Source organism: Erithacus rubecula (genome assembly GCF_903797595.1).
Source record: "Erithacus rubecula genome assembly, chromosome: 5".
In the NCBI taxonomy this organism is placed as follows: domain Eukaryota; kingdom Metazoa; phylum Chordata; class Aves; order Passeriformes; family Muscicapidae; genus Erithacus; species Erithacus rubecula.
Window position 1 is genome coordinate 40,206,301 of NC_136687.1, and position 24,560 is coordinate 40,230,860.

A 24,560-nucleotide genomic window follows, 5' to 3' on the forward strand; every position below is an offset into this window, starting at 1 on the left:
ACTGGACAGTCCAAGACTAAGATGACAGGCGCTCAGGTAGATTTCGTAGCATAAACATATGTGCACATATGTATGGGCTGCTTGTAAGGTTGCAAGTAATTTTTAAACACCTTGATTTAAATAGTAAGTTTTAACTTTAGGAAAGGGTTGCCCAGAGAAGTTGTGGAAACCCCATGCCCAGAAGTGTTCAAGGCAGGGTTGGACGGGGCTTTGAGCTGCCTGGTTTAGTGGAACATAAGAGACAGGCAGTTGGAACAAGATGATCTTTCAGGACCCTTCTAATCCAAACCATTCTGGGATTCTGTGATTCAGCATCAGCCACTGTCCCTTTAAAGTTCCAAGAACTGGAACTAAGAAAAAAAATTAAATAGGTGATGAAAGTTCACATTACAAATGACCTTCCAGAGTCAGTTTTTAGATAACATTTTCAAATATTAAACTTTTCTACAGTGCTTCAGTGTGTTAGGTTTGTACATAGAAATGTTTGCATGCTTCTAAATATCTCAGACATTTAGAACATATCTCAATGACATGAGATTTTGGTGGCAAGGGATACCAGCACTATGGCTGAGTTTAGTTCAGGAGTGGACAGCTGTTAGCATGATCCTACAGTCCTGAAGCCAAACAGCTCCCCTTCCCACTTCCTTAAACAGCCTGGGCGGACCTATGTAACTGAAAATGCCATTTCACGCTGTGTGTGCACAAAATGTACTTAGAAGAGGCATCATTCCTGAAGAGTACACAGTCAAAAATACTCTGACACAAATGCTCAGTTATCCCTTTTCACCCCTCTGCACTCCTCCTCACCATGTCCAGCCCAGCTGCTTTCTGAGCTAGGATGATGCCTCTTTCTCTCTGACTCCCTGCTGGACTACACAAAAGTCCCTCTTGAAACAGTTTTGACACTCAGGCCCTCTCCCACCTTTCACATGTTTCTGGCATATCCATTAGTTTTTATTCAGGCTTTTCCTCTGATAAAACATGCTAAAAGAGCGTTGGCACAGAGAACCAGTCTTAGGGTAGCTTTAGATAATCCCCTAAACCGGCAAGTAATCAATTCGGAAAGAAATAGGAAATGGAAATAAAGATCACATAAAACCCAGATTTAGGCTGATTACATTTTCTGTTAAACTGAAGCCAAGTCATCTCAGCAGCTGCAAAATTTCAAATCAGTTGCAAGGGCTATAAACTAAGTCACAAGACGGAAGGAAGGAAACACGGAGAATAAGAAAAGATGAGCTCTTAAGCTTCCTTTGCAAATACAGGGTCTGATTTAATGTTCCAGATTATAACTTGGATTATTCGTTTCCAAGTGCTGAGATTAATTAACACTTTCCATTCACAATTCTGAATGAAATGTTCTTTCCATAGCCCTTCCAGAGATGACATAAGAGTACATAGAAATACTAATAATGGGAAAGTGAATATAATCTTTAATCCACAATAAAAATATCCAAATGATCACCATAGGAACTCCATATAATCTGGAGCTTGTATTTTGCAGTTTTCTCTGGTGTAACCTGCGTAGAGCTCAACCTGTAGCCCTGGCCCTGACCAGTGGGCACGTTGGATGGCCTAGAAGGGGGAAAAAGGTATGTAAGTGTGCTCCCTTAACACCCCTCTCTTTAAAGGAGCAGCTCAGTACAGTGCATCTGAAGCTATGGAAACCAGGTCTCCAATATAGATATAGCAGTGACCTACCCATTTATGAGCTAAAGAAAAAATAGAAAATGCCCAACTAGATGCTACACTTGTCTATATATTTGTTCAACTATTGGTCTGATGTTATAGCTTTTTCTGCTGTGTTATCTTAGAATCATGCCTTGTCTCTAGTGTAAACTGAAAAGAAATTGCTCTCCAACAGTTATTTTACTAAAAAAAGAGAACCACAAAGGGCATCTGTTAGTAAATGCTGAAACCTTTTATCAAGCACTGAAATACCACAGATGTTTTTGAGATTCTTCTACTTCTGCATCACTGCCTCTAATGGTACAAGTTATCATGTGATGTCTGAATTTTCTTCACTGCTTAAGGGTATAAGTTAGTGCAAAACAGGCATGATAGAAGTCCTCAGTTACACCACCATAGAATTTTTGCATGCCTTTGTGTCACTAGCACAGCTTCTGAGTCCTCTCTCTACATATACAAAATGGGAATAGTAATTGTCTCAGCAGTCTATCAGGGAAAGCTGATAACTCCCTTCAAGACTGGGAAGTGCTTGGATATGGAAGGTTCTTATAGGTGTACTAGACAGAAAAATCAATACATTCAAAACATATAACAAAATAGTATCTTATATGGTCAGCTATAAATCTAAAAAGATTAAGTAATACATTCAGTGTGCTTCCAATGGGCCTTTGTTTTGCTACACTGGAGAAAGGTAATAATTCATCTTTACTTGCTGAAGCTACTTGCACTGTAAAGTTCTATCTTCATTAGGATAATGGTAGAAAAATCAGACCTGGAAGCTTTATTCTCCTTTAAATCTTCCTGACATAGTGCAACTAGAATAGCACCAAAAATTAAAAGGAGACAAGGGAGGAATATAGATGTAAAGAGCAGAAGAAGACATTTTTATTGTCAGTGAGAATTAGCCAGCCAATCTTTCTAACCACAAAGCAATTTAACTTGGCCTTTTACTGCATCCATTTTCTCTGATTAATTTTTATGATGTCAGACTTCTCATCCCTTGGGGCTGGAAGTCTGCAGGACATTATTCAAGTCTTTAACCCAACGTCCTGTGTCTGGCTCTCTGGTGATCGTTCAAGTGCCAGCAGTTTGGAGGTCTGACACTTCTCAAATGCACAGGTAATAATCAGACAAGCGTGGTTTCTCTCTCTGTGAAATGTGCCATAGCATTGAGGTGAGTTACTACTCAGCACTTATCAGCTGTTGGTTTCTCCTGATAGCATTAATACAACATTAGACATAGAGATATTTCAAGAGTGAGAGATGTTTTTAAGTAATTGCAGGTCTGTGAGGTTTCTCTCAAAGATGTTTATTTAACCGGAGCTCACAGCTGCAAGACTTAAAAAGAATGTATCCATATACAAGTGACAGCAGTAGCTTGAGTCATTTGCACACAAAATTATTCCACTTCACATGAAAAGGTTTGCATTTTCTTACTCCCCTTACAGGAAGTCTAATCTGCTGCCACCAACACAAACAAGCTTTGTCTGTTTGAAAAGTTCATTGCCTTGTTACTATGACCAAGCATAACACTGAGACAGCTGTCTCATTCCTCTGTGTTCCAATGCTGTTCCTTAAAATCACATCAAGTACTATTTACAAAAAAAGACAGCTTAGAAAAATAAAGCCTAAAATAACTTTTGAAAGTCAATGATACATTTTTTTTTCTTTTGGGATATCTATGTCCATCTGCTACTTCTTAAGTCTAATCCTCAGGAATAAATTAGTCAAGAGCGCATGTATTCATAAACTGCCACGTAAGTGATGTAGCTGTGAATTTATTCATCCTAGTTTCTTCTTTCTTTTGCTCCATTTTTGCAGTCTGTTCCTTCAGTATCTATATTTTTGTATATAATTAATCTTTTCCAATTAAACTTTCCCTGGTAGAATGGCTGACAACAACAATCTACTAAGTCAAGGTTGCATACTTTCTTACCCTGCATCTTCTCTAAGTACTTGCTAATCATGTCAAGATGTAAAAGTGAGAAAGGCTGAATTTGATGACAATGGGGATTTCCATCTGATGCCCAAAGTTGATTACATTTCTGGTTTTATTTCAATATAAGCATAAGGAGAACAGTATATTTTGACAGAACATGTATAACCCTGCAAAACATGGCACATTGTAATAGACTATTTCATATTAACTGGGAGGAAAATGTGAGAATAATAATTTTTAATGTTTGTGCTTAAGAATGTCTGTGATGGTGACCTCTAGATTGAAGAGCTTTTTGTTGTCTAGAATTGAATCTGCTAAACAAATACATATGCAAGGTCCAAGAGGCAGATGCACTTGTAGACAATGCCTAATTCCCACTGATGTCAAGAACAGGAATAGTCATTCATGAGCCAAGACCCTGGCAACCAACACAAAAATCACTTTTTATAGGAATGAACACCAACTCAGAGATTTTGTCATGGTATTAAATTTCCTTTCAAGTGTAACTTTGGGAAGGAAAAGTAAGCAGAACATTTCCCTCCAGTAAGGGTTTTTATATATTTTGACTAGAAGTGACTTATTATATATGATTTTAGAATTTTTAATCTACGTGTCGTGTTCAGAAGGAATCCCAAAACCTGTCTTACAAACTCTAGACACATTGATAAAACACACATAGAAGTTGTTTATATGCATATAAGCTAGCCATCCAAAGATCTCATTACACTTGACTGCTTTCTGAATGTAACATCATTCCCACAGATGGTAATCACACTGCATTGCGATGCTTGTTTTAAAAAGTGCTTTTTTATGGCTCTGGGCATGGTGAAGACTCGCACAGATTTGGTCAGCAGAATAAAATGTTACCTCTAAGTTTATTTTATCCAAATTAATATAATTGCCAGGATCATTTAGAGCTTTATTCTTAATGCTCCATGTCTACTCCAGAGAAAAAGTTGTACAGTTTACACTTGTAATGTTTTACTCAGTTACTAATTAAAAAGCAGATGTTAATGCTCGTTTTCATACCATAAAATCTTCTGGGTTTTTGTCTTCAATAAACCTTCATGTTTGGGGTTTTGGGGTTTTTAGGGTTTTTTGGTTGGTTGAGGCTTGTGTTTTGTTTGTTTGTTTGTGGGTTTTTATTGTTTTTGTTGTTGTGCATGTGGTTTTTTCAAGTAAGCCTCTTGCACCCAAAGCACTGGATTCATATTTAGGCTTAAGTCCCATCCACCTCAGTGGGTCTCAATGGGACTTTTGCCTCAGGTAAGACTAGAAGATGCAGACCTGATGTTCATGTGTTTTGACAAAGACATCTTCACACATTTTGAGTTCTTCAGTGCTGACAGTACTGATTTTTATTTCCTGCATCCAACCAACTCAGTGCATTGAATATTTAATAATACAGGTGATATGAGGACCCGTTGTCTGGCTCATGTAAAGAACACAATAATTTAAACCAAACTTTCATTCTCTACATTGTATACAAAGCTAAATGAATACAGTGTCTCAAAAAAATCCCATAAACATTGGCAGTAATATAAAAGAAGCTAGAATAAAGTGGACACTTGCAAAAAAGAATCCATTTTTCAATTTTAGAGTATTTTGCTGCCACCTTTTGGAATTTAATAAAATGTGCATCGCAGTGGTTTGTAACACAGATATAACTTAGCCCTCAACAGCAATCCCTAACATTATTAGAGGAAGAATATATGCATTTCTTCTTTGTTGCTTTTTGAATTCTTAACAAATATGTCAAGCTTCACCTTTCACCTTCACAGAGAGATGGAATAGCACAGATTCAAATTTAAGGCTTCACATGTGAAGAAAATATAGGAAAAAATGTGTGCATCAAGCATAATTCTCAACAACTGCCATGATTAGTCAGCAGATCAAGCATTATTTGGCCATAAATAAATATAGGTAAACAAAGAAAGGAGCTGCTTACAGATGATGCCTAAATGTCAATTAATTACAGGCAAATAATTGTTAGTTTAGATCTCCAAGGTTACTGGTTAGAGCTCAGGGCCTTTTTTCCCCCAGGTGTGTTGTGGCTTTTGCATAATAGCACTGCTTTTAAAATATAACTCTACATAAATAAACAAGAGGAAAACAAGCCCTAAGGCTCTGGGCTCTGTCCCACATATTCTCTCACCGTTTCTGTCAGAGATTTTCTTCTGCACAATTTAAAAAAATGCAATGCATTTTGGGGAACACTAATATATATAAATATAACACCAGTATAGAGTTCTTTGTTATCACTAAGACAACTGGAGCATTAGTCTTATTTTAGAAAACGAGCATTTAAACTGGAGGAAGATTAGAAATGTCAGTACCTGTAAATGGTCCCGAAGTGGACAGCTTTCCTCTGATGCAACAGACTGGTATTCCCTGAGCACACTGGGATTCAGATGCCTGCATCCTGGCCCATACAGTGGACAGATGACCTCTAGGATACCAGCTCTGCAGGGACATGCACTGCCTGGCAAAGTGTCTGGTCACTGGGGGCTGGTGCTTGCCCCAGTGCTGGTGCTTGTGGATCGCACAACCCCTCTGTGGAAATAACAATTGGAGCATCAGGAGGCGCAAGCACCAGGCAATTTACTTCTATGCCACTATAAGTTCTCCATGCGTAAAGTCTCATTAAAAGTAGTACACAGGTGCGATGAGATCTGTGTTCCAGAAAGCACTAAAATTGGTATGGTTCTTACAGAAAATGCTCACATCCCAAGTAGGAAGGTTTTGAACAATGACCTGACTGCAAGAGTGGGGTCGACAAACGTGTGTCAGCCCTGCTACGAGTGTCATAGATGTATGGATGCGCTCGTTCTGGGAACAGGGCTTATTTGCAGGATAGGGACATCGGTAATAAATGCTGGCAGGGCACGGGTGTCGATAATAAATCCTGGCAGCGCGGCTTTGGCCCGGCTGAGGAACTGGCGCTGCAGCGACACGAGGCCATTACCGGCTAATGAAGGCGATCGCCGGCGCGGCCGTTGCCGGGCGACGGGCGGGATCGTGGGGGCGGCGCGGCCGGGCCCGGCCCGGGGCTCTTTCCCGGGGCTCGCCGCCGGGGATTTTTCTCGAGGCTCTTCGCCAGGGCTCACGGAGGACTCGGCGGCGGCCGTGGGCAGCGAGCCACCTCCGCCATGTCGAGGGGAGGCACCGCCGACTGCGGGTTGCAGGTGAGCGGCGGCGGCCAGGGTAGGGGCAGGGTAGAGCTGGGGAACGGGACCTGCAAGCGGGTTTCTGCCATCGGGAATACGTGAATTCGCTGTTACAGGCAGCACAATCAGAAAAACCCGCGTTTCTTTCGAAATGGAAGCGGGAAGCAGGCTGCCATTGGTGAGGACACCAGGAGCTGCTCCCCGTTCACAGGCCGGAAGCAGCCCGGCCAGCAGCAGGTGCCTCGGGAGGCGCCCAAGGCCCGTGACGAGCCGCTGCTCCTCCTGGCTTGCGGACCAGGGTCCGGAATCTGCAGATACTGGTGCATTTCTGCATGGGTTTACAATCTATAATTAAGACCAGTGTCCTTCAGAATCGCGTAAATGTATTGTGTCCATGATATCCTGCTGCAGAGAGTCCAAAATATGTGAAGTTCGTCACTGGTTTGGACCTGCCACCTACTTCAAGCACCTGTCCTGCTGCAGTGAAGAGCTCGTCCGTGCTCACCTGCTCTCACAGACCCTCCTCTTGTATTCTTAGCGATCTAAGCATACAAAAGAGAAGTGTCACGTGATCATACATCCTAAGTGCCCAAAAATTAAAAAGGGATTTGCAAGATACTTTTTACATGGAGATTAGGGGACTTTTTTGGTACAGATATGTTAAGGGATGGAGATAGAATGGATGCACTATGCTTCAGAATAATTGTCAATTAAATGGGCTTATCTGTGTTGCTCAGTTTTACTTATATATGTGTGGGAGGGGAGAATTTGTGCTGAACTTTAACAAGTGAATCCTCCCTCTTTTGTAGAAGTTATTTGTGAAGGCATTTCAAGATGAGCTGCAGGAAGCAATTTCTGATTATACAACAAGCAAGGAAAGAGATGGATATTCAGATGACTTTGAAAGCGATGAAGATGGTATGTTAAATGGTAAAACAAATATTTTTCCTTGTGTTTTTCCTTTCTTAGCTTAGTACAAGATCGTAGACAATCTTTATGTGTCAATATTATTTAGTGTTCCAGGATTTCATATTTTAACAGCATCTAAAGCACTGAGGCCTCCTCTGCTATGTTAGCAGCAGAATTCCCAATCAAATCAGTGTAGGTGCCAGCCTGCTAAACCACATACAGTCTGTACTGGTTCCTACCATTGTGGTGCCCAGTCCTCCTCCTTGGCCATCTTGTTTACTTGACACCTGGATGAGACAGTAAGGCACAGTACTGTAAATGAAAGTGGACATGGGCAGAGAGAAAGGCAATGTTTTTTTCTTACTGGTTTCCCAGTCTGGACAATCAGTGAATAAGGGCTGCAGGACACACTGCAGGACACACTTCCCTAGCAGAGTATGTAAACCAGAAATAAGTTTATGCTTAATCTAACAAGATTGGCCAAATGACTCTTTTTCCTGCTGGTATGGCACTAAATGTTAAGGAAAATAGGAATGTTAAATATGATCATGTATTTTTAAAAGGACTTCCTCTGTGGCCTATTTTTCATTCTCACCTGAAACTGTTTTAACTGTTTGTGAGATGCTTTGATTTCCCTTTGCTGATGAGATTTAGGAGAAAAAGCTCTCCAGCAGAAAATGCATTACACTACTATCATGACATTCTTACTCAAGCATTTGAACACTGAAATTAGGTCAATTAGCAAAAATAGGCTAGAGGAAGAAAAGTATTTTTATTAAACATATGCATCTTAGCATTGTAGAAGATATCTTCCAGTAGACTTTAAATGGGGCAGAAATGAAGGGAAGGAAGGATGGGTTCTAATACTAAGCATGCCTAGCTTTGTTGTTTGATGACTTGTTTCCACTTCTTATGGCATTGACACATTGATTTTTAGAAGGGCTTTAAATTGTGTGGCAGAAAAGAATTAATGAGGGAATATTTTTATTTGGATTGGGTCCATGAAAATAGATGATGGGAAAGGAAGTAGAATAAGGCTGTAGTTTGGTGGCTTTTCAGAGATCAGAGGCACAGAAAGAAAAATGTTCAGAAGTTACTTAGGAGTATGTTGCAAGAAAAATAGTGTTAAGTTATAGAACATACAGGTTCTGTGTTGCATTTTTTTTTCCACTTGTATCAAATTCAAGTTGGTAATGTACTCTTTGCAGATATCAGGAAAGAACTTACTGAAAGTAATTCAAGTTCTGCAAGCACTGAGAGATCTGTTGCTGGGAGTCCTCTCTTGAATGATGATGCTTTACAAAAAGCAATAGATTTGGAAAATGAAGCTGCTGATGACATGAATTTATCCTTTCATGAAAAGACGCTTCATCAAATAATGGTTTTAGAAGGTGAAAACACACAGAATTGCAGAAAAGATGATGAAGAAGGATGTTTGGAAGGCCAAAATGAGGATAATGACAGAAAAAATAATGAAGAAGTACTGCATCATAATAGTGAAAGTGATGGCTTGCCTATTAATGAACCTAATATAAAAAGAAATCAAGAAGAAAACCCACCAAGAGCAAAGCCTCAGATGCAGAAGAAAGGAAATGCTTCAGCGTCAGGTGAAAAGAAAGTATTTTAATGTTGTTGCTGTTTAGCCACGTTACAGTATTTGGAAGTATTTTAATTTGCGTTATTTTCTGTGTTAACCATTATCTGCTTTGGCTTGCAGATAAAGCTTCTAAAGATACACAACCTCTGTATGCCAGGGGATAAACTGAACTAGAGTGGGCCAAGAGCAAGAGATTCCTGTTTGCCTTTTCCCTTCAGAAGATGAAAAACAGCTGTGTAGGTCCTTAAAGTCCAGCTTTCCATCAGTGCATGTACATGGAAGGCATGAGAGGGCTGCCAAGATGCCTTCTCTGTGTGCATGGTGCAGAAAGCTGTATTCACATAGTATCCACAGCATCCATGCTTTAATGGAAAGATCATAAAACTCCTTTTCTATGACCAGGTGAAGCTGTAATGTAACAGAACGTCAGAAAACGAGCTGTACCCAAAACATTTATGAATGGTAGGCATCTCATTATTTCCAAGTTAAGACTTCAAATGATCTTTTACTTTGAAGATACTGACACATGTTGGATGTATAGTCAAATACATAACCCCCCCAAGCTTGAATGTTTCAGTACAGGAATAGCTAATTTATTTTTAATGCACAAAGCAGAGTTTGGAATTCTGCTACTTGACTCTATGTGCCAAAAGGCTTAATATTTTTTTATCTAATTCCTAATATGAGAGGAATTTGTTCTGTTTGATGTTAAGATAAGTTTAGGACTAGTCATTAGCTGTGACGGAATATTACAGCTTTTCAATTGGTAGAGCATGATTAATGGTATCAGTTTGGTTTTTCCTTTCCACATGATGGCACCAAAATGCAGCTTTGAGTGTGCAGACACCTCTCTTTCTGGCTAGTGTGCCTGTGTAGTTTGACTGGCAGAAAAGAAGTTGAACCACTCCTTTTGTTCCTGTGAATCAAAGTAGTGCAGTGACACAATGCAATATTGGTTAAAATTCAATAATTTTGGCATTCTTGTCACCTTGAATTTTCTTTCATCACTCTAAATTCAGGGTAAAATTCTTAGATGTTCCTTTCTTCAGGTAATTTAGAGTTAGTTTGTGATCCAAAAATTCTATTTTTCTAAAGAATTCCATCTAAAATTTGTGGAAGACCTAATTTGGTTTTACTTGGGCATTTATTGGTTTCTGTCTGAGTTGTTTTACAAATTCAGATCTCTGCATTACTGGCAGTTGAAATCTGATTAAAATGTTTTTTAAGTCTTACTAATAATGTGTTTCATAAATAACAATTTCACCACTTAGGCATGCATTCAGATTGAGGTGATGTTTTCTTTAAATCCCCACTGTGGAATTTTTTTAGTTTTTCACTCATGTGTCCCACACCTCAGAAGATCACCACATAATGAAAGCAGTATTTGTTGGCAACGTGTTAACTTGCATACTTCATTAAAAGTTTGCAAGATGTCAGAAGAGCTCTTGCTGTGACTACAATGACTCTTGCTTTTGATTTCTGCACTGGAGCCACGTCAGGCAGATGGAAAATTTTGCTTTTGTCTTGCTCACATTCTCTAACATTAGTTCAAGCTTCAGTTGCTTACAGTCTTATATGAAAATACAAGTGAATACTGTTCTTATTAGTGTATACTTCTTAGAAGGAGGCATCCAGGAAATACCTTATACTATATAAATTTAGTAACAACTTTCATAGACTGATGGTTTTTCTAGAAATACATTTTGTACAGAAAAAAAAATACTCAAAAACAATGAAGTACTTATTAATGTGTCCTCTCAATCTTTTTTCTCCCTTTAGATCCAGATCACAAGACTGTCAGCACTAGTGACTTGAAACTGGAGGAGAATGGTAGGAAATCCCTTTCTGTTGACAATTCAGATGGAATGATGAAAATAACAGAAGGGCAAATAATAACTGAGACAATGCAGGAGGTGTCAACGAATGATCTGTCTGAGCATGGGGAGGCAAAGAACACATCCAAGAATTCTGTCAAGGTATTACCCATATACAGTTTACCACTGTTTGGAACAATGTCCTAGAAGCACAATGGAGAGTTTTGTAAAGTTCCTATTCGTATCTTAAGTGTGCAGAACACTGGAAAGTTGACAATTTATATCTGATTTCTAGAGCCAAGGCTTGTATAAATTCTGTATAGCTTTATGAAAGACGTAAGGAATACCTTTTCCACAAATTATTTATGTCAGATAAAGGTAGTGAAATGTGTTTGCCAGCCTTAAGAAAGTACCCTTCTCAAAGTGAAAATGTCAAATCTCTTTTGTGAGGATAGCTGAATAGCAGTGAGCACTGTTCGTTAGCACAGGATGGAATCCGTGTGTAACGTGAATAATGGAAAAGATGCAAAGCACTCTGTGCTCTATCCTAAATAAAAAATGTGTAGATACATGTCATTATTAAAGCTAAGTATTTAAAAGACTTAACAGAGTGTTTATAGGATAAACCAGCTGTATTATTTTTACTTCTTGTTATTTCTAAACTATTTTGTATTTGTAAACTATAAATATATGTATTTTTACATAATACAAATGACCATTCCTAGCTGCCATTCCAAAATGATCCAGGCATTCTGAAAGTTTGGTTGGTTGATTGGTTGGTTGATTGGTTTGGGGCATTTTTTTGTTTTGTTTTTTTCTTTCTCTTACTTTCTTGCCCTGTACTATATCCTCTCTTTATTAAGGTGTCTTTCTTGCCTGTTTTTATAATATCATGAGACCATGGAATATTTTGACTTGGAAGGGACTCATAAGGTCTAAGTCCAATTCTCAGTGTCCTTATAAAAACTTACTTCATCCTGATCTGTTGCTTAAGAGACTCTATAACTTTTCCCTCTGTGTTTCTTAGAAACTAAGTGAAACAAAGGAGAGAGTTCTACGAAACCCAAAGGCTTCTTTATCTGACAGGTAAGAGAAGAATGCCAAGTATTGGTCTGAGCCATTTAAGGTACCTGTAAGCACCCCATCAATTCTGCTCCCCTCATTGTCTGTCAGCATTGTGCTTGCTGCTGACACCCTCTGACCACCTGTGCAAAACAGTTTAGTGCATGTGGCATGTTGTTATGACCCTTGCTCAGGTTTATGTCAGATCAGACTCCCAAATCTTTTGCCAATGTCTGTGATGAGTGTGTTACTGGAGTCTTTACAGGTTCTGTGCTGTTTTTTAGATGAAAGTGTAAGTAATTTGTAAACTTACAAGAGGTAAGTTCTTTCTGCCTTTCCTTTCCCCAGTCCCTGTTCAAGTGCATGTAAAAAAGAGAATCACAGTAACTTTTGGTATGCACTGATGTAAGAGAAATACTACTTGGTATGATCTACAGTAAATTGAAAGATCATTAATGTGTTTTTGCCCTGGTATTTTCCTAGGTCTACAACTCTTGTGCATTTAAAGAGAAAGGGGAAAGCTGTTCCATCAACTTCACCTGCTTCATCTCAGTATCTGGGATCATTAAAGGTGTTGGAGGATAAATGCATGCAGAAGAAAAGTCCAGAATTCAACAAAATAGATACTTTAAGAGCAGCTGTTTTTCAGGTAGATTTTAAAAATGAGCAATCCAACAAACAAAATTGTGCATATAAAGGTCCTGATACAGGGGCCAACACCCCATATTTTCTTGAAATCAGTATTTTTTACTATATTCCTTTCATTGGCTTACAGGTATATTAATCCTTTTATTCTGTTGGGTGTGCCTTTTCCTCCTATTATGAACAAAAAGCTAAATTAAAGGGACATAGTGTTTTTATATGGTTCATCCTTTATTGTGCCAGACTATTTTCAGGCAGATATTTTCTGTTATTTCTACTTCATCCTTAGCATAAGTGTGTACTTACAGTTTGTTGGTTTTTTCCTGTTATGTTCTATTCAAATGCCATTCAGGAAAAGAGATAAAAAAAATCCTGAGAGTTCTCTTTCCAGAGAATAATCTATGTAAATTCCTTGAAAAATTTCACAACAATTGCTTTCTGTGTTTCAACAGATTTTTGCTAATCTATTTGAGAGCAACTCTCATTAACAGGCACTGTTCATATTGGTATGTGTTTATAATACTAGTTATAGTCCTTAAACAAATTTTAGACCCTCAAATCCATATTTGTATTGTCTCCACAGTTTTTGAAGGTAGAATAGTCTTCACTTAGGACACTTTTATCTTTGAGCTGCAAGCCAAATATACAGTTAATTCTGAACATTTACACCTGATTCTCCAGATGGCTCATAACCCTTTATGGCTACCTGAAGTTTCACTTTTCTCAGTAGGATTTTATTCTCTTTAATTACAGGTATTTTTAAGAGAGACGACAAATGTAAATGATATTTCTGTATGCCAAATTATAAGAATCTTTATTCCATTCTTCTATTTAATTTTGATTAATGCTTACATTTTTGTTGGTGTTTCTAGGGAGATGCTTTTTAAAATGTCTTTAAACTTTTTTAGATTTTGTAGCTGTGATTTTAGAACCTTAGATTTTTTTTTTTTATCACAATGTTCGTGTGATGACAGCTTAGTTTTCCACATGGGATGCTTGTTTAACTAGCACACAGAATTAAGAGTAATTTTGGTGGTCATAATATTGGTGCTGTTCTTTACTCATACCTTAAAAGGAGTTTAAAAATATTTTAATGATTCTTACAGAACTGGTTGGAAAATAAAAAGCTCCTTCTACTGGAATTAAAGAGAAGTGAAAAGGAGAAAGCTGAAATCCTAAGGAACAATACTGAAAAGGTTTGTTTATATGTTGTTTAAAAATAAGTTGACAAACTATGATTCTTTGAAGCATGCTTCCTGCCTAAGAGCATCGCCCTGCTGTTGTAAGGTATCTGGTTTTCTCCAAATAGCACAAGGTGATGTGAAACAATAAATGGCATGTCCTACTTGTTAGGGTTGTGGTAAACAGTGTCTGTCCAAGTCTTCCCTACACATTTAGATAAAGTGTGTTAAAAATATGCTTCATAGATTAATTTTGAAGTTAGTTTACAAAGACCTTGGGATGCTCAACTCTTAAGGTGCTAAGTTTTGTTTTAAGCATGAGAACGTGAGGTGCTCACTCCTTGCCTCAAGAGATGTTTACCTAGAGAGGACTCTTATCTTGGATAGTATTGTGCACATTCTTTGCTTTGGCTTTTAAGTTTTTAATATGTTTCACACCTAACCACTTAACATGTCCTTCTACACATATTTTGCAGGAGCAGTTAGTCTCATTCAAATGAAATTAAAAATAGGCATAGAAAAAACCTCTATATATGCTTAAAATTTAATTGTAATACTTGCAATGTTGTCAGCAAATCAATGTCTGTTTCTTTATTGCTCTATTTAGAAATAAGTTTAAAGCATGCTATTCCAGTTAGAATTTTACGCTGAAATTGTTTTAAATGTAGACTTTTATTTTCAATCTAGAAAGAAGCACTTAAAAGAGAAGAATCAATTGCATGTTATGAAGCCTGGAAAAAAAAGAAAGAGAAAGAAGCAAAGAAGTTAAGTGAAAAAAAAAAAGCTTGAGGAGCTTAAGGAAAACAAACCAGCAGAACAAAATAAGGAAAAAGCAGAAGCTGCACAAGCGGTGATGTGAAATATATACATAAATGTGTATTTGAATGTGGTTCAGGAGATGATAAAAATAATTTTGATTAGTCCAGAAAGAGATGGAAGTTAACTAGAATCTTAAATCTAGATATGCTTCATTTTTGAGGGAAGCTTGTATTAGATTTGGTTCTGATAGAAATATGTAATGTTTACACTTGCAGACAAACAGGCTTTTATATTTGACGTCTATTAACTGAGCATAAAATAAACTTCATACAAATACATTAGCAATTAACTATTGCCTACTGGAAAAATAAGATTCTTTTTAGGTATAGTGATACCCACTTCTGAGCAATTCTACAAGCAAATATTCTAAAATTAGTATGTGTAGAAATTACGAAAAATAATGCAGAATAGACTAGTGAAGTATTGACAGAAAGGTGAGAGATGAGATTTTTTTCATGGATCTGTGGTTGCCTTTAGGCATTCAAAAAATGGAAAGAAAGAAAAGTGGAATATTTAAGAGAGCAAAGCAGGAAGGAAAAACAGTCTGAAAGAGTGAGGAAGAAGATAGAAGAGGACCTAGTTGCAGAGAAGAGGAGAGTCAGTGTATCGGCAGTTAAAAAATGGTACTTCTCCACTGTGTTTGCTATAGCATAGATTCCAAAATCCTTGCTTATAAATGTAATAGGTCTTCTGTGAATGCTTGGTGTACTTGTAATCAGAAGACAATGGAATGCTTGGGATAGACTTCATTCTCAATGGAGACAGAGGCTAACAGTGAAAACAGGCTGTGCAGCTCCCTTCAGTTTATTAATTTAATTGTTTTCCTCCCCAAGAGAATAATGACTGAGCCCAGGCAGAGATACTGCAAATGAGAAAATTCATTAAGTAGTCTTGTGTCTTATGTGGTTATTTTAATGCTTCATTACTAAGCCATAGGAAGGAATGTAAATTTTCAAAGTTTTGTGGTATACAATGTAGGAATGCTGATGTAGGAAGAGATGAGATGTGTCTGCTGGAGATACTCTATATTATGTTTACAAGCCAAGAGTTTTCACAGAAAATGCACAACTTAAAGTTACCTACAGAAGTTCAGATTTATTTTTTTAAATAAGGGAGAACAAAGTACAGAGAAGTGATGTCATAATAGATTATAGAATAGTAGATTCATTTATACCTTGGTGCTGTATAAAAATCAGCATGGAAGATTTAAAATATATATTCTCAATCTTTTATTATAAGTATAAAATACATATTTTGACTCAATTTACTGAATTGGTCAGATGCAGCTTTTAGTCTGTACATGATGACCTCTTGCTCTTCCATCTCACTTTGCAGGAATGAAAAGAAGGAAGAATATATAAAGAAGAAGAAAGTAGAAAAATTCATAGAGAAAAGAAAGCGAGAAATGCAACAGGCAAAGAAGGAAGAAAGAAATGAAAAGGCTATGGAGGAATATGAAAGATGGCTGGTATGTTTGGTTAAGTTTTTTGGGCTTTTTTGCATTTTGTTAAAACCAAAACGTTTGATGTAGTAATGAGTGTGAGCACTTGAGTATTGTAATACTTGTGGGGTGTTGCTCTGTTATGAGAGGCCAGACGGTGGCAGCATTACATTACTTGTCCCCCATAATTTGTGAGCAAAATGCATGGTGCACTTGTTATCTGACATACATGGAAAATATATTCTCCCTACCTACATGTCATAGAGTTTTCCATTTCTGTTAGCCTTCATTTTTTGCTACTCCCTATCAGGAGCAACTACCTCTGAAGGGCCAGTTAGCCAGAGCACAAAACCTGCAGAGGCAGACAGCGTCACCAGCTGAAGTCAGTGCGTGTACATTCAGGGAAGCTCTGAAAATGGAGACTCGGATACCTCACAACTAATAAAAACACTTGTAATGATATTCAAAATTATTTCCATTTGTGAGACTAGGTGGAACTCTGATGTTCCAAATTACATTTTTTTCTCACAGCAGTGTCCCAGTTGTAAAGCAGTAAATTAATCCAGTACTCTAGTCCCAAGAATAAAGCGTGTTTTTTTCCTTGCTGCAGAAATACAAACTGGAAGAGAGATCATTAATATTCTTAGCATGTTGTTTTCTTAAAGGTATGTGACTTGCCAGTTAAAAGAGAACCTGTTTTAATTCCCCACCCTGTGACACAGTCTTTTTTCTTACTGACTGTCAAGGTTTTTAGTTAGAAAGTGTTTCTTGTGTTCACTCTCTCATGTGATTTCTGGCATGTCTTGTACATATGGTCTCTGTTGCCATTTTTAAGAGCAGGATCTTGCAACCCAGCTGGATTAAGGTCCTTACAATATTTCCTCTATACTGTGAATAGCTTAATTTTATTTATTTATTTATTTTTTTTTTTTTTTTTTTTTTTTTTTAAGGAGGGAGAGGCAGAGTCAGGCAGCTGTACAGGTGTGGGACAGGTTTAGAGAGCAGTTGCACAAAACAGCAGGAGCCTGCATGTTTTTCCTTCTGTTTCCGAACTTTTTTAGTTTAGGTTTAGATCTTGTAAGATTTTTGACCTGGTCCCTGGTTGAAATAGCTCTCATTTCTGTAGTCACTGATAAGAAGTTTTTTTTCTGGTTGCCATTGTCAAGAGATTTTCAGTTCAATTTAGCAGATGATTAATATCTGATATTAGGTTATTTCTTGCTAGGTCAATATTGCCAACTGCCATGGTGGGGAGTACTATAGAGAAACCACATTGGGAAATGGCTCTGTCATAATTTTTGGTATTTAACACAAAACATTGTCTCACTTTGTGCAGTTACAGAAAAAATACAGACTGTTAGTGAACTGCAGGAGAGAACATAACGTTGTCATTTTATTACCAAGGAAACTAGATGACATCTGCCTGCAGGTAGATAGGCATCAGATCTGAGGGCAGCATTTAGAAGCCTTTTAAGAGTATTCCTTCATCTAACAGAATTTTTTTAAGGGAAATAAAATAGTAGTGATACAGTGTGAAGTATTCTAATATGTTTTCATTAACATTCAGCAGAAATAAATGTGTAAATTCATCCTCAGCTTTCCTAAAACAGGTGTTGACCGTAATGCATGGATGAAGCAGACATAAAATCTCATTGTAGTTCTTCTAAACTAGAAGAACCATTCTACTTTTATTTTAATGGAAATTCTGTTACTTCTGCTTTTAGAGGTCATTGTGTGAATGTTTGATAGTGTAAGTTCATAGAGAAGATTACTTTTAAAGCCTGGAAATAAATGGCCTGGAAAAGGTTATTAACACTTGTAAAATACAGACATGAAAAGGATAATCTTGAGTTGAGATGCTTTACTATTGCCTGGAAATTCAAGCTTCTGATCATTCTCTTTCTTTCCTGTCATTTGCTTCTTGCTACTCACCAAGAACTCTTCAAGCCAATCTAGCTTGATAAATGATCATTTTTTACTTGCTGCATAAATACCAGTGTCTGACACTTGTCATTGACATGAACCTATTCTGAGGACAAGAATCACATGGAAAGTTTATAATGACCAATCAGTTTAGTTTCCATTATTTCTGAGATACTGATCTTGATATCTCTTTACTGTGGACAGAAGTATCATCACTAGTTCTGTTGTCTGTTTTCTGTGATAAACATCAACCTACCATGAGTCGCTGAGCAGTAAAGCTGATCTCAGATAGTCTCGAAGACCAGGATAGTAATGTTGAAAGCCTTAGAAGAAGTCTGATTTTACCTTGAATTTCAGCATGTGCAATGTCTATTTTATGGCATTGTAAAGCTGTTTTAAAACATCAAGAAAGGATGTACTGGATAAGTCCTATGGATTTGTTGCTTTGCTGGGTTAGAAATAGCTGAAGTGGGTTATTAATTTCATGTAGTGTAATAGGTTCTCTCTGAAAATACTTTCCTATATTGCAATTTTCATGGCCTGTCATTGCAATAGGTTAGAAATAAGGCTGCTGTTGTTACTCCTCTTAAATGTTGTCAGTCTTCTGTAATATCTAAAATTCAGTTTCTTTGTGCCAGCCAGACATACTGCTAAAGAATGTGCTCTTCACAGAATTTGATAAGTGAAAAATGTATAAACCTTACTAGACTATTAAGTAGGAAACTTGCACATAAATCAAGCCATACAGTTGAGTCAGTCTTGTGTAAGACAAGCTACAGTTACTGATTTAATCTTTCACTGTTTCTTCTTCAATTAGTGCAAATAACATACTTTTTATTACTCTATGGAATATTTATATCAGTTATGTTTTGTGAGAATTTGCCCTGTAGTTACAAGAAAACATAAAAACTTTGTGTGTGTTGAAGTCAGGGAGAACGCCACTAGATCTTCACTTTTAATTTAATCTTTTAATAAACAGTTAAATTAACTCGACTCTTTCCTTGCCACTGGGATTCATTAATGAAAATTGGATCTTCAAACCTAAACATTCAAAACTGAAGCACAGTTAAAGAGTCCAAAGCAACTTTCAATCCTTTCCTTGGTGTGTGTCTGCTTTATTTTTGGTTGTGGTTTTCATACTTAAGTATGTAGTAAGTAAGTAGTAGGGAGTGCTTGATAAACATAAAATATGCACAGTCCTTTGTAGTGTGCAATTTCTCTAATGCTTGCAATACTGCTGCAGTAAGTCTTACTTTTAATGACTTTTCACTTACCAGTCCTGATGGTATACATATCCTTGTGCAATATAATTCTATGATTATAGGTACAGGAGCATATATCATATATGTATTCCATTAGAACATATTCTTCTGAAGTTCATCTGTACCGCTTCACATATCTTGATGTCTCTTTTGAAAAATATCACTGATAATGCAGACTGCTTTTCTCTTAGGGTACTAAACAGTTCCCTTCAAGAATTTTAGAGTATATTGAATTTTTTCTAAGGACCAAAAGCCACTAGTTGTGTTCATCTGATGAAACCTCTATGGAGGGAGAAAGAAGGCAAAAGTGAAGAATGAGAAGAGTCAGAACGTCACAGTGCTGCAAGCCCAGTTTGCCTCAATTACTCAGTGTGATCCAGAAAGATGCAGTTTGTACAGAAAGATAATATATTTATTAGACTGTGATGGGCTTTTGTATTGCTTATTTTAGCAAAGGGCATTCCTTTTCCGTGCAAACCCTGCCTTGCTTTTAATCAGTCTTACTAGTAATGCCATGAAGTTATTGTGTGTTTGTTTAGCCAGACCAGATGTTCCTAACTGAATTGGATCTTCAGATTTATGTTGACAAAGAGCTGAAAGGCACAGATTAAAATCATAATGATAGGGCTGATATTTCAGTGTGTTGCTTTGCTTTTTACAGTTTTTGGACACATTAGTAGTTTGACTGCTATATATGTATAAAACAGGAGAAAGCTTCACTCAAGCTCCCTTTATTTACAGTAATGCTCCCACACCCATTTTCCACTCTATTCCCTCATCCAGTTACCTCACTATTTCACTGGTCATGCATGAGTAACAGGCAAACACTGCCAGCATCTTGGGAATTTCTGGATATCCAGAGGACCAGGATCATGGGTTATATGAGAGTACCAACTATCTTACAGATGTCCTCAAGGAGCAGTACTTTCACTGCAGTGCTGTTCATACATTTGAAAATACAAAACTTCTTTGGATGCTTTAAAATAGTGACTGATGGTCTGCAAATGATGAAAGAGCCAAGGTTGGATATGGCACAGCTGGTGATGCTTTTAAATGGGCATATCCACATTGCATCTTTACTACTTTATATGCCAGTTGTTGATCTTAGGAATTAATGTGCGGTTCATGTGTGAGAAAGCCAGCTACTGAAGGACCTCTTACTCACCCATCACAGAGAGCATTATAAATTGTGCTCTGGTCTATATGGTCAACCTTGGTTCCACCAAGAGAAAACTACTTTTAAATCAGTAATAAATATGCACCTGTATGCACCACAAACCTGCAAGGAAAACTTGCACCGATAGAGAGCTCGCCGGTATACTAAACTGCTAATGGAGATGCACCTTTAGATGCTGGTCCTCTTGAGGGTGAAATGGCAGTCATCTTTGCAAAGAAGAATGTTTTATGTAGAATAGAACTGATTAGCTATTAAAAAATAATTATAAACAATTGCAACTTAATTTCTGAATGACAGGTCTCTTGAAAATCATTAGTTAATGAGACACAAAAAGTGTTGCAATTATCTTGCTTATCCTTCATCATCCTAATTGCCCCATTGCTGTTTGAAACAATAGAAAATAAAAGTAGAACCTTGCAGTGCTTATAACATAAGTTAGGTAGAACTTTGTTTAAAATGAAATTGTTTAATTACCAGTTTGTTCTAGTACACGGTGTGATTTAATAAGTACAGAAAGTTATAATGATGCATTAATGTTCTCGTTATATGAGAACAACATATTTTGCATTGTGATTTAGGTATCCTCTTAAAGACAAGAAGTAATTAATACGAGACTAATTACATACAAGACCAATACAGTTCCTAATCCAGTAGGCCTTCTGCTGGGTTTTTTTGTTTAGACAGTGGACAAACCCAGCCCATCCTTCAGATAGTCACTATAATTGTAAATGACACCCAATGTGTAGCCTTTCTTGTTGCATTATGCAATGTCTGGGACTGAACCTTTAGAAGAGATGTGCCAAGCTGCAAAAAAGCAATTTCCCCTTGCATTTTTACTTCTCATTTTACACAAAAAAGGCATAACAATAATTGCAACTTTTCTGTTAGTAGAATTGTTATTGGGGGGCAAGGGGTAGTTTCGGTTTGGGCCGTTTTTCACACATCTTTCTATTCTCAGGAAAACAAAATCGGGAGAAAACAGCTTGAGAAGAACCAAAAGAAGTTGCAGGCTGTCCATAGGAATGAAATGAGTCCTCCCTGGAGGCCACCTGGCAAAGTCACATATTCTAGTAGTTACTGAGTAGTTTATTGTCTTCCAGAAGAACAGGTAGTCGACAAAGTTCTGTAGATAGCCAGTAACTCTTGTTATCAGCTGATTTTCACTGAATCCATTATATGTGTTACATTTTTTCTTTTTAGTTTATTTGATCCCTGCAGGTTTAATAAGCCTGTTACTTATTTGCATTGCTTTAGAAAATGTAATAATTTTTCAAATTCCACATATAAATTAATTTTGCTAATTTCCATGTTAGTCCTACATTTTTGACAAAAATTTATACCCAGGATGCATAAAGCTGGACTCTGGCTTTCTTTTTCACCCAGTAATTAGCAGAGTGGTTATTTTTAAGTTATAAGACCACACTCTTGAGGAGTTAATTCTTGCAGAAATGATATGAGGAGGCTGTGGGGTACAGATAATGGACAAGGAAATGTTGGCTGTCTTGTGGCGGTAGATAGCAAAAGGTAAAGGAGTGTGGAAGTAGAATGTCATTTTCATACATTAATATACAAGATTCAGGAAAATATAATCATTGCAGGTAGGTGAATATAGGGTTTTCATAAGCTCCAAGTCTGGCTCTGACTGTTCCCTCATGGTAGGCCAGGCATTTTTTCCAGCAGCAGTGGAGAAAAGAGAAAGAATCTACTGCCAGCAGAAACTTGCAAGAAGCTGAAAAGATGCCTAGCCGGAGCAGTTTCAGAGGCCCACCTAAGAGGTAGAGGTAAACTGCCAGCAGCAGGAGAGATGAGGAACTGCAGCCGCAGCAGAATGCAACAGAATTGCCAATTCAAAAGCAGCACATCCAGATTTTATGAGAAAACACTAAATTACTTCAGGCCTTGAGACTGAGGTGGTGATGTGCATCATTGGTGCTCTGGGCTTTTAGCACATGGAGCCTTGAATTTGGGTTTAACCTGTTAAGAAACTCCAACTGTAGTATCACAGGAGGATGAAATGCACAAAAGACTCCAGAGTTTATTGTACAACAGACCTGGAGAGTCTGAGGCAAGGCAGCCTGTGAGAAAAGTGTCATACAGATCTTTTTTTTTTTAGCAGTATCCATCTAGAGGAAGCAAGGAAGGTCCTTATGCTGACAGGTTGTGCTTGAGAGATGGTAATAAAAATGTGGTAGAATTAGTGGCAGATATCAAAAATAGTTTGTCAGGTGTTTTCCTGAACTGAATGCTGCATCCTTACTGACTTTAAGCCTTTCTATAACTGGATAGAAGGTTTTGACAGAAGACAGAAGATATTGGTGACATCTTTCAGAGGAATGTGGAGTAGGTCACAAATTCACAACTTCTCAATTAGGAAAAGATGCTGAAGTCTGTAGACAAGGGGAAAGAGCTGATATGTTTAACTTTTAGAATAAAATTTGGAGAGCTTTATTTAATGTTATATTGTAAAAATTAGGACATGTTACAGCATAACACAAATGTCAGAAGAATTAGAACAATATAAATATATGTACAGTAATGTATAAGAATATACATATATCTGTATAGATCCTATCTATGTGTTTATTGATGGCAGAGGGAAAATATTTCATATTTAATAAAGTATATTTTAGTATAATAGCCTCAATGTTTTCATTGGATTTTAGTATACAAATCTTTATTTAAAGCTTTAATACATGGAAGTTAACTAGACAGTGTCTCCAAGCACAAGCTATTCTTTCATCATTGTTAACATGGCTAGTAGATAGGGAACTGTATCCCACTGAAGGCCATCTTCTACAGCATTCCAGCTGTTTCCTCCAGCTCCCTGACACTTCCTGACACACCACTGCTGACGTTCAGTTAAGGAATGTAGTTTCTATACAATAACCTAGAAGATGGTTAGTATCTCTAATTTTTTTTCAAAGTATTTAGATTAGGCATTAAGTTGCTCCATTGGTGCACTAAAGGCACAGGCTGATGATAAATTATTTTCTGTTTCAAGTCTCTCATTCTGGGTAAGAAAAATTGTATGGTTTTCCATTGTATCCTTTTTTCTTTTATAGTTGCAAAAACTGAGATCATCTTACCAGGTCTGTATATCATGGACTGCTGTGTTTAACTTGGTTAATTATGTGTTTAACTGAGTTTTTGACTCAAAGGGATAAACTTTTCTGGGCTGTGAACACTGATGGCAGCCTTAGCTGCACATCGAAACCTGGACTTGCTCCAGTTTGTCCATATCTTTCTTGCACTGGGCAGCTGTTCTGGTTTGAAAAGACAGGTGTTTGCCAAGGAAGGCAGGAGCCTCTTTTGAAACAGAAAATGTAAACCCCCTCCCTCTCAATTATTATAGTTTTGAAATTAAGGGGCTTTTAGGCAAAGATACGGGAATAAGAATAACAGTTCTTTACTGGGGAAAAAAAAATAACAGTAATACAAAAAAAACCCCAAAGCACTGACAGAGTCAGAATACACCCCGACAGTCAGGGTGTTGGTAGCAGTCTGATTAAATGGTGGCTCCAGTCCTCCTGGAGTGACAAGTGTGGTTCTATTGAAGCAATGATTCTATAGAAGAGTGTAGTTTTCCTCTCAAGGTCTAATGGTGATGAAGATGGGCCTGGTTTTCCATTGGGAAAATGGGAAAAGGCTGCTCTGATGTTCTAGATTTCAGATCTAGGTAGTAAATGCTTGGCTCCTTCCCCTGGGTGGAGCATCTCACACTGGGATGATGTAATTTTATCAGTCTTGCAGTGCGACTTAATGCCCCATTAACAGAAGATATCTCTCTGGACAAAGGATGGGTCATGGAAGAGATAAAGAACACTGGCCTATCTGGTTTTAACAGATGGTGATAGAATACATACTTTCCGGTTACATCTTCGGTTACAGCCTAAGACATGAGCCCAAAACTGAACATGATGCTCCAGATGCTGTCTCAG

At 37.5% G+C, this 24,560-nt stretch overlaps 1 protein-coding gene and 1 long non-coding RNA gene across 2 annotated transcripts in view; both read left to right on the plus strand.

Annotated features, from left to right (window-relative positions):
* LOC306801925 overlaps positions 1-24,560 on the plus strand; it is a 446,558-nt gene that overhangs the window by 410,906 nt on the left and 11,092 nt on the right. The gene's annotated exons all lie outside the window — the stretch shown is intronic.
* MAP9 (microtubule associated protein 9) lies at positions 6,389-23,241 on the plus strand. The gene is given in 12 exon segments (XM_079305444.1): positions 6,389-6,813; positions 7,605-7,713; positions 8,913-9,311; positions 11,081-11,277; positions 12,143-12,201; positions 12,661-12,826; positions 13,926-14,015; positions 14,688-14,774; positions 14,776-14,850; positions 15,297-15,442; positions 16,155-16,287; positions 21,581-23,241. Coding segments are annotated over 12 exon segments (1,620 nt in total). The 5' UTR covers positions 6,389-6,777; the 3' UTR covers positions 21,704-23,241.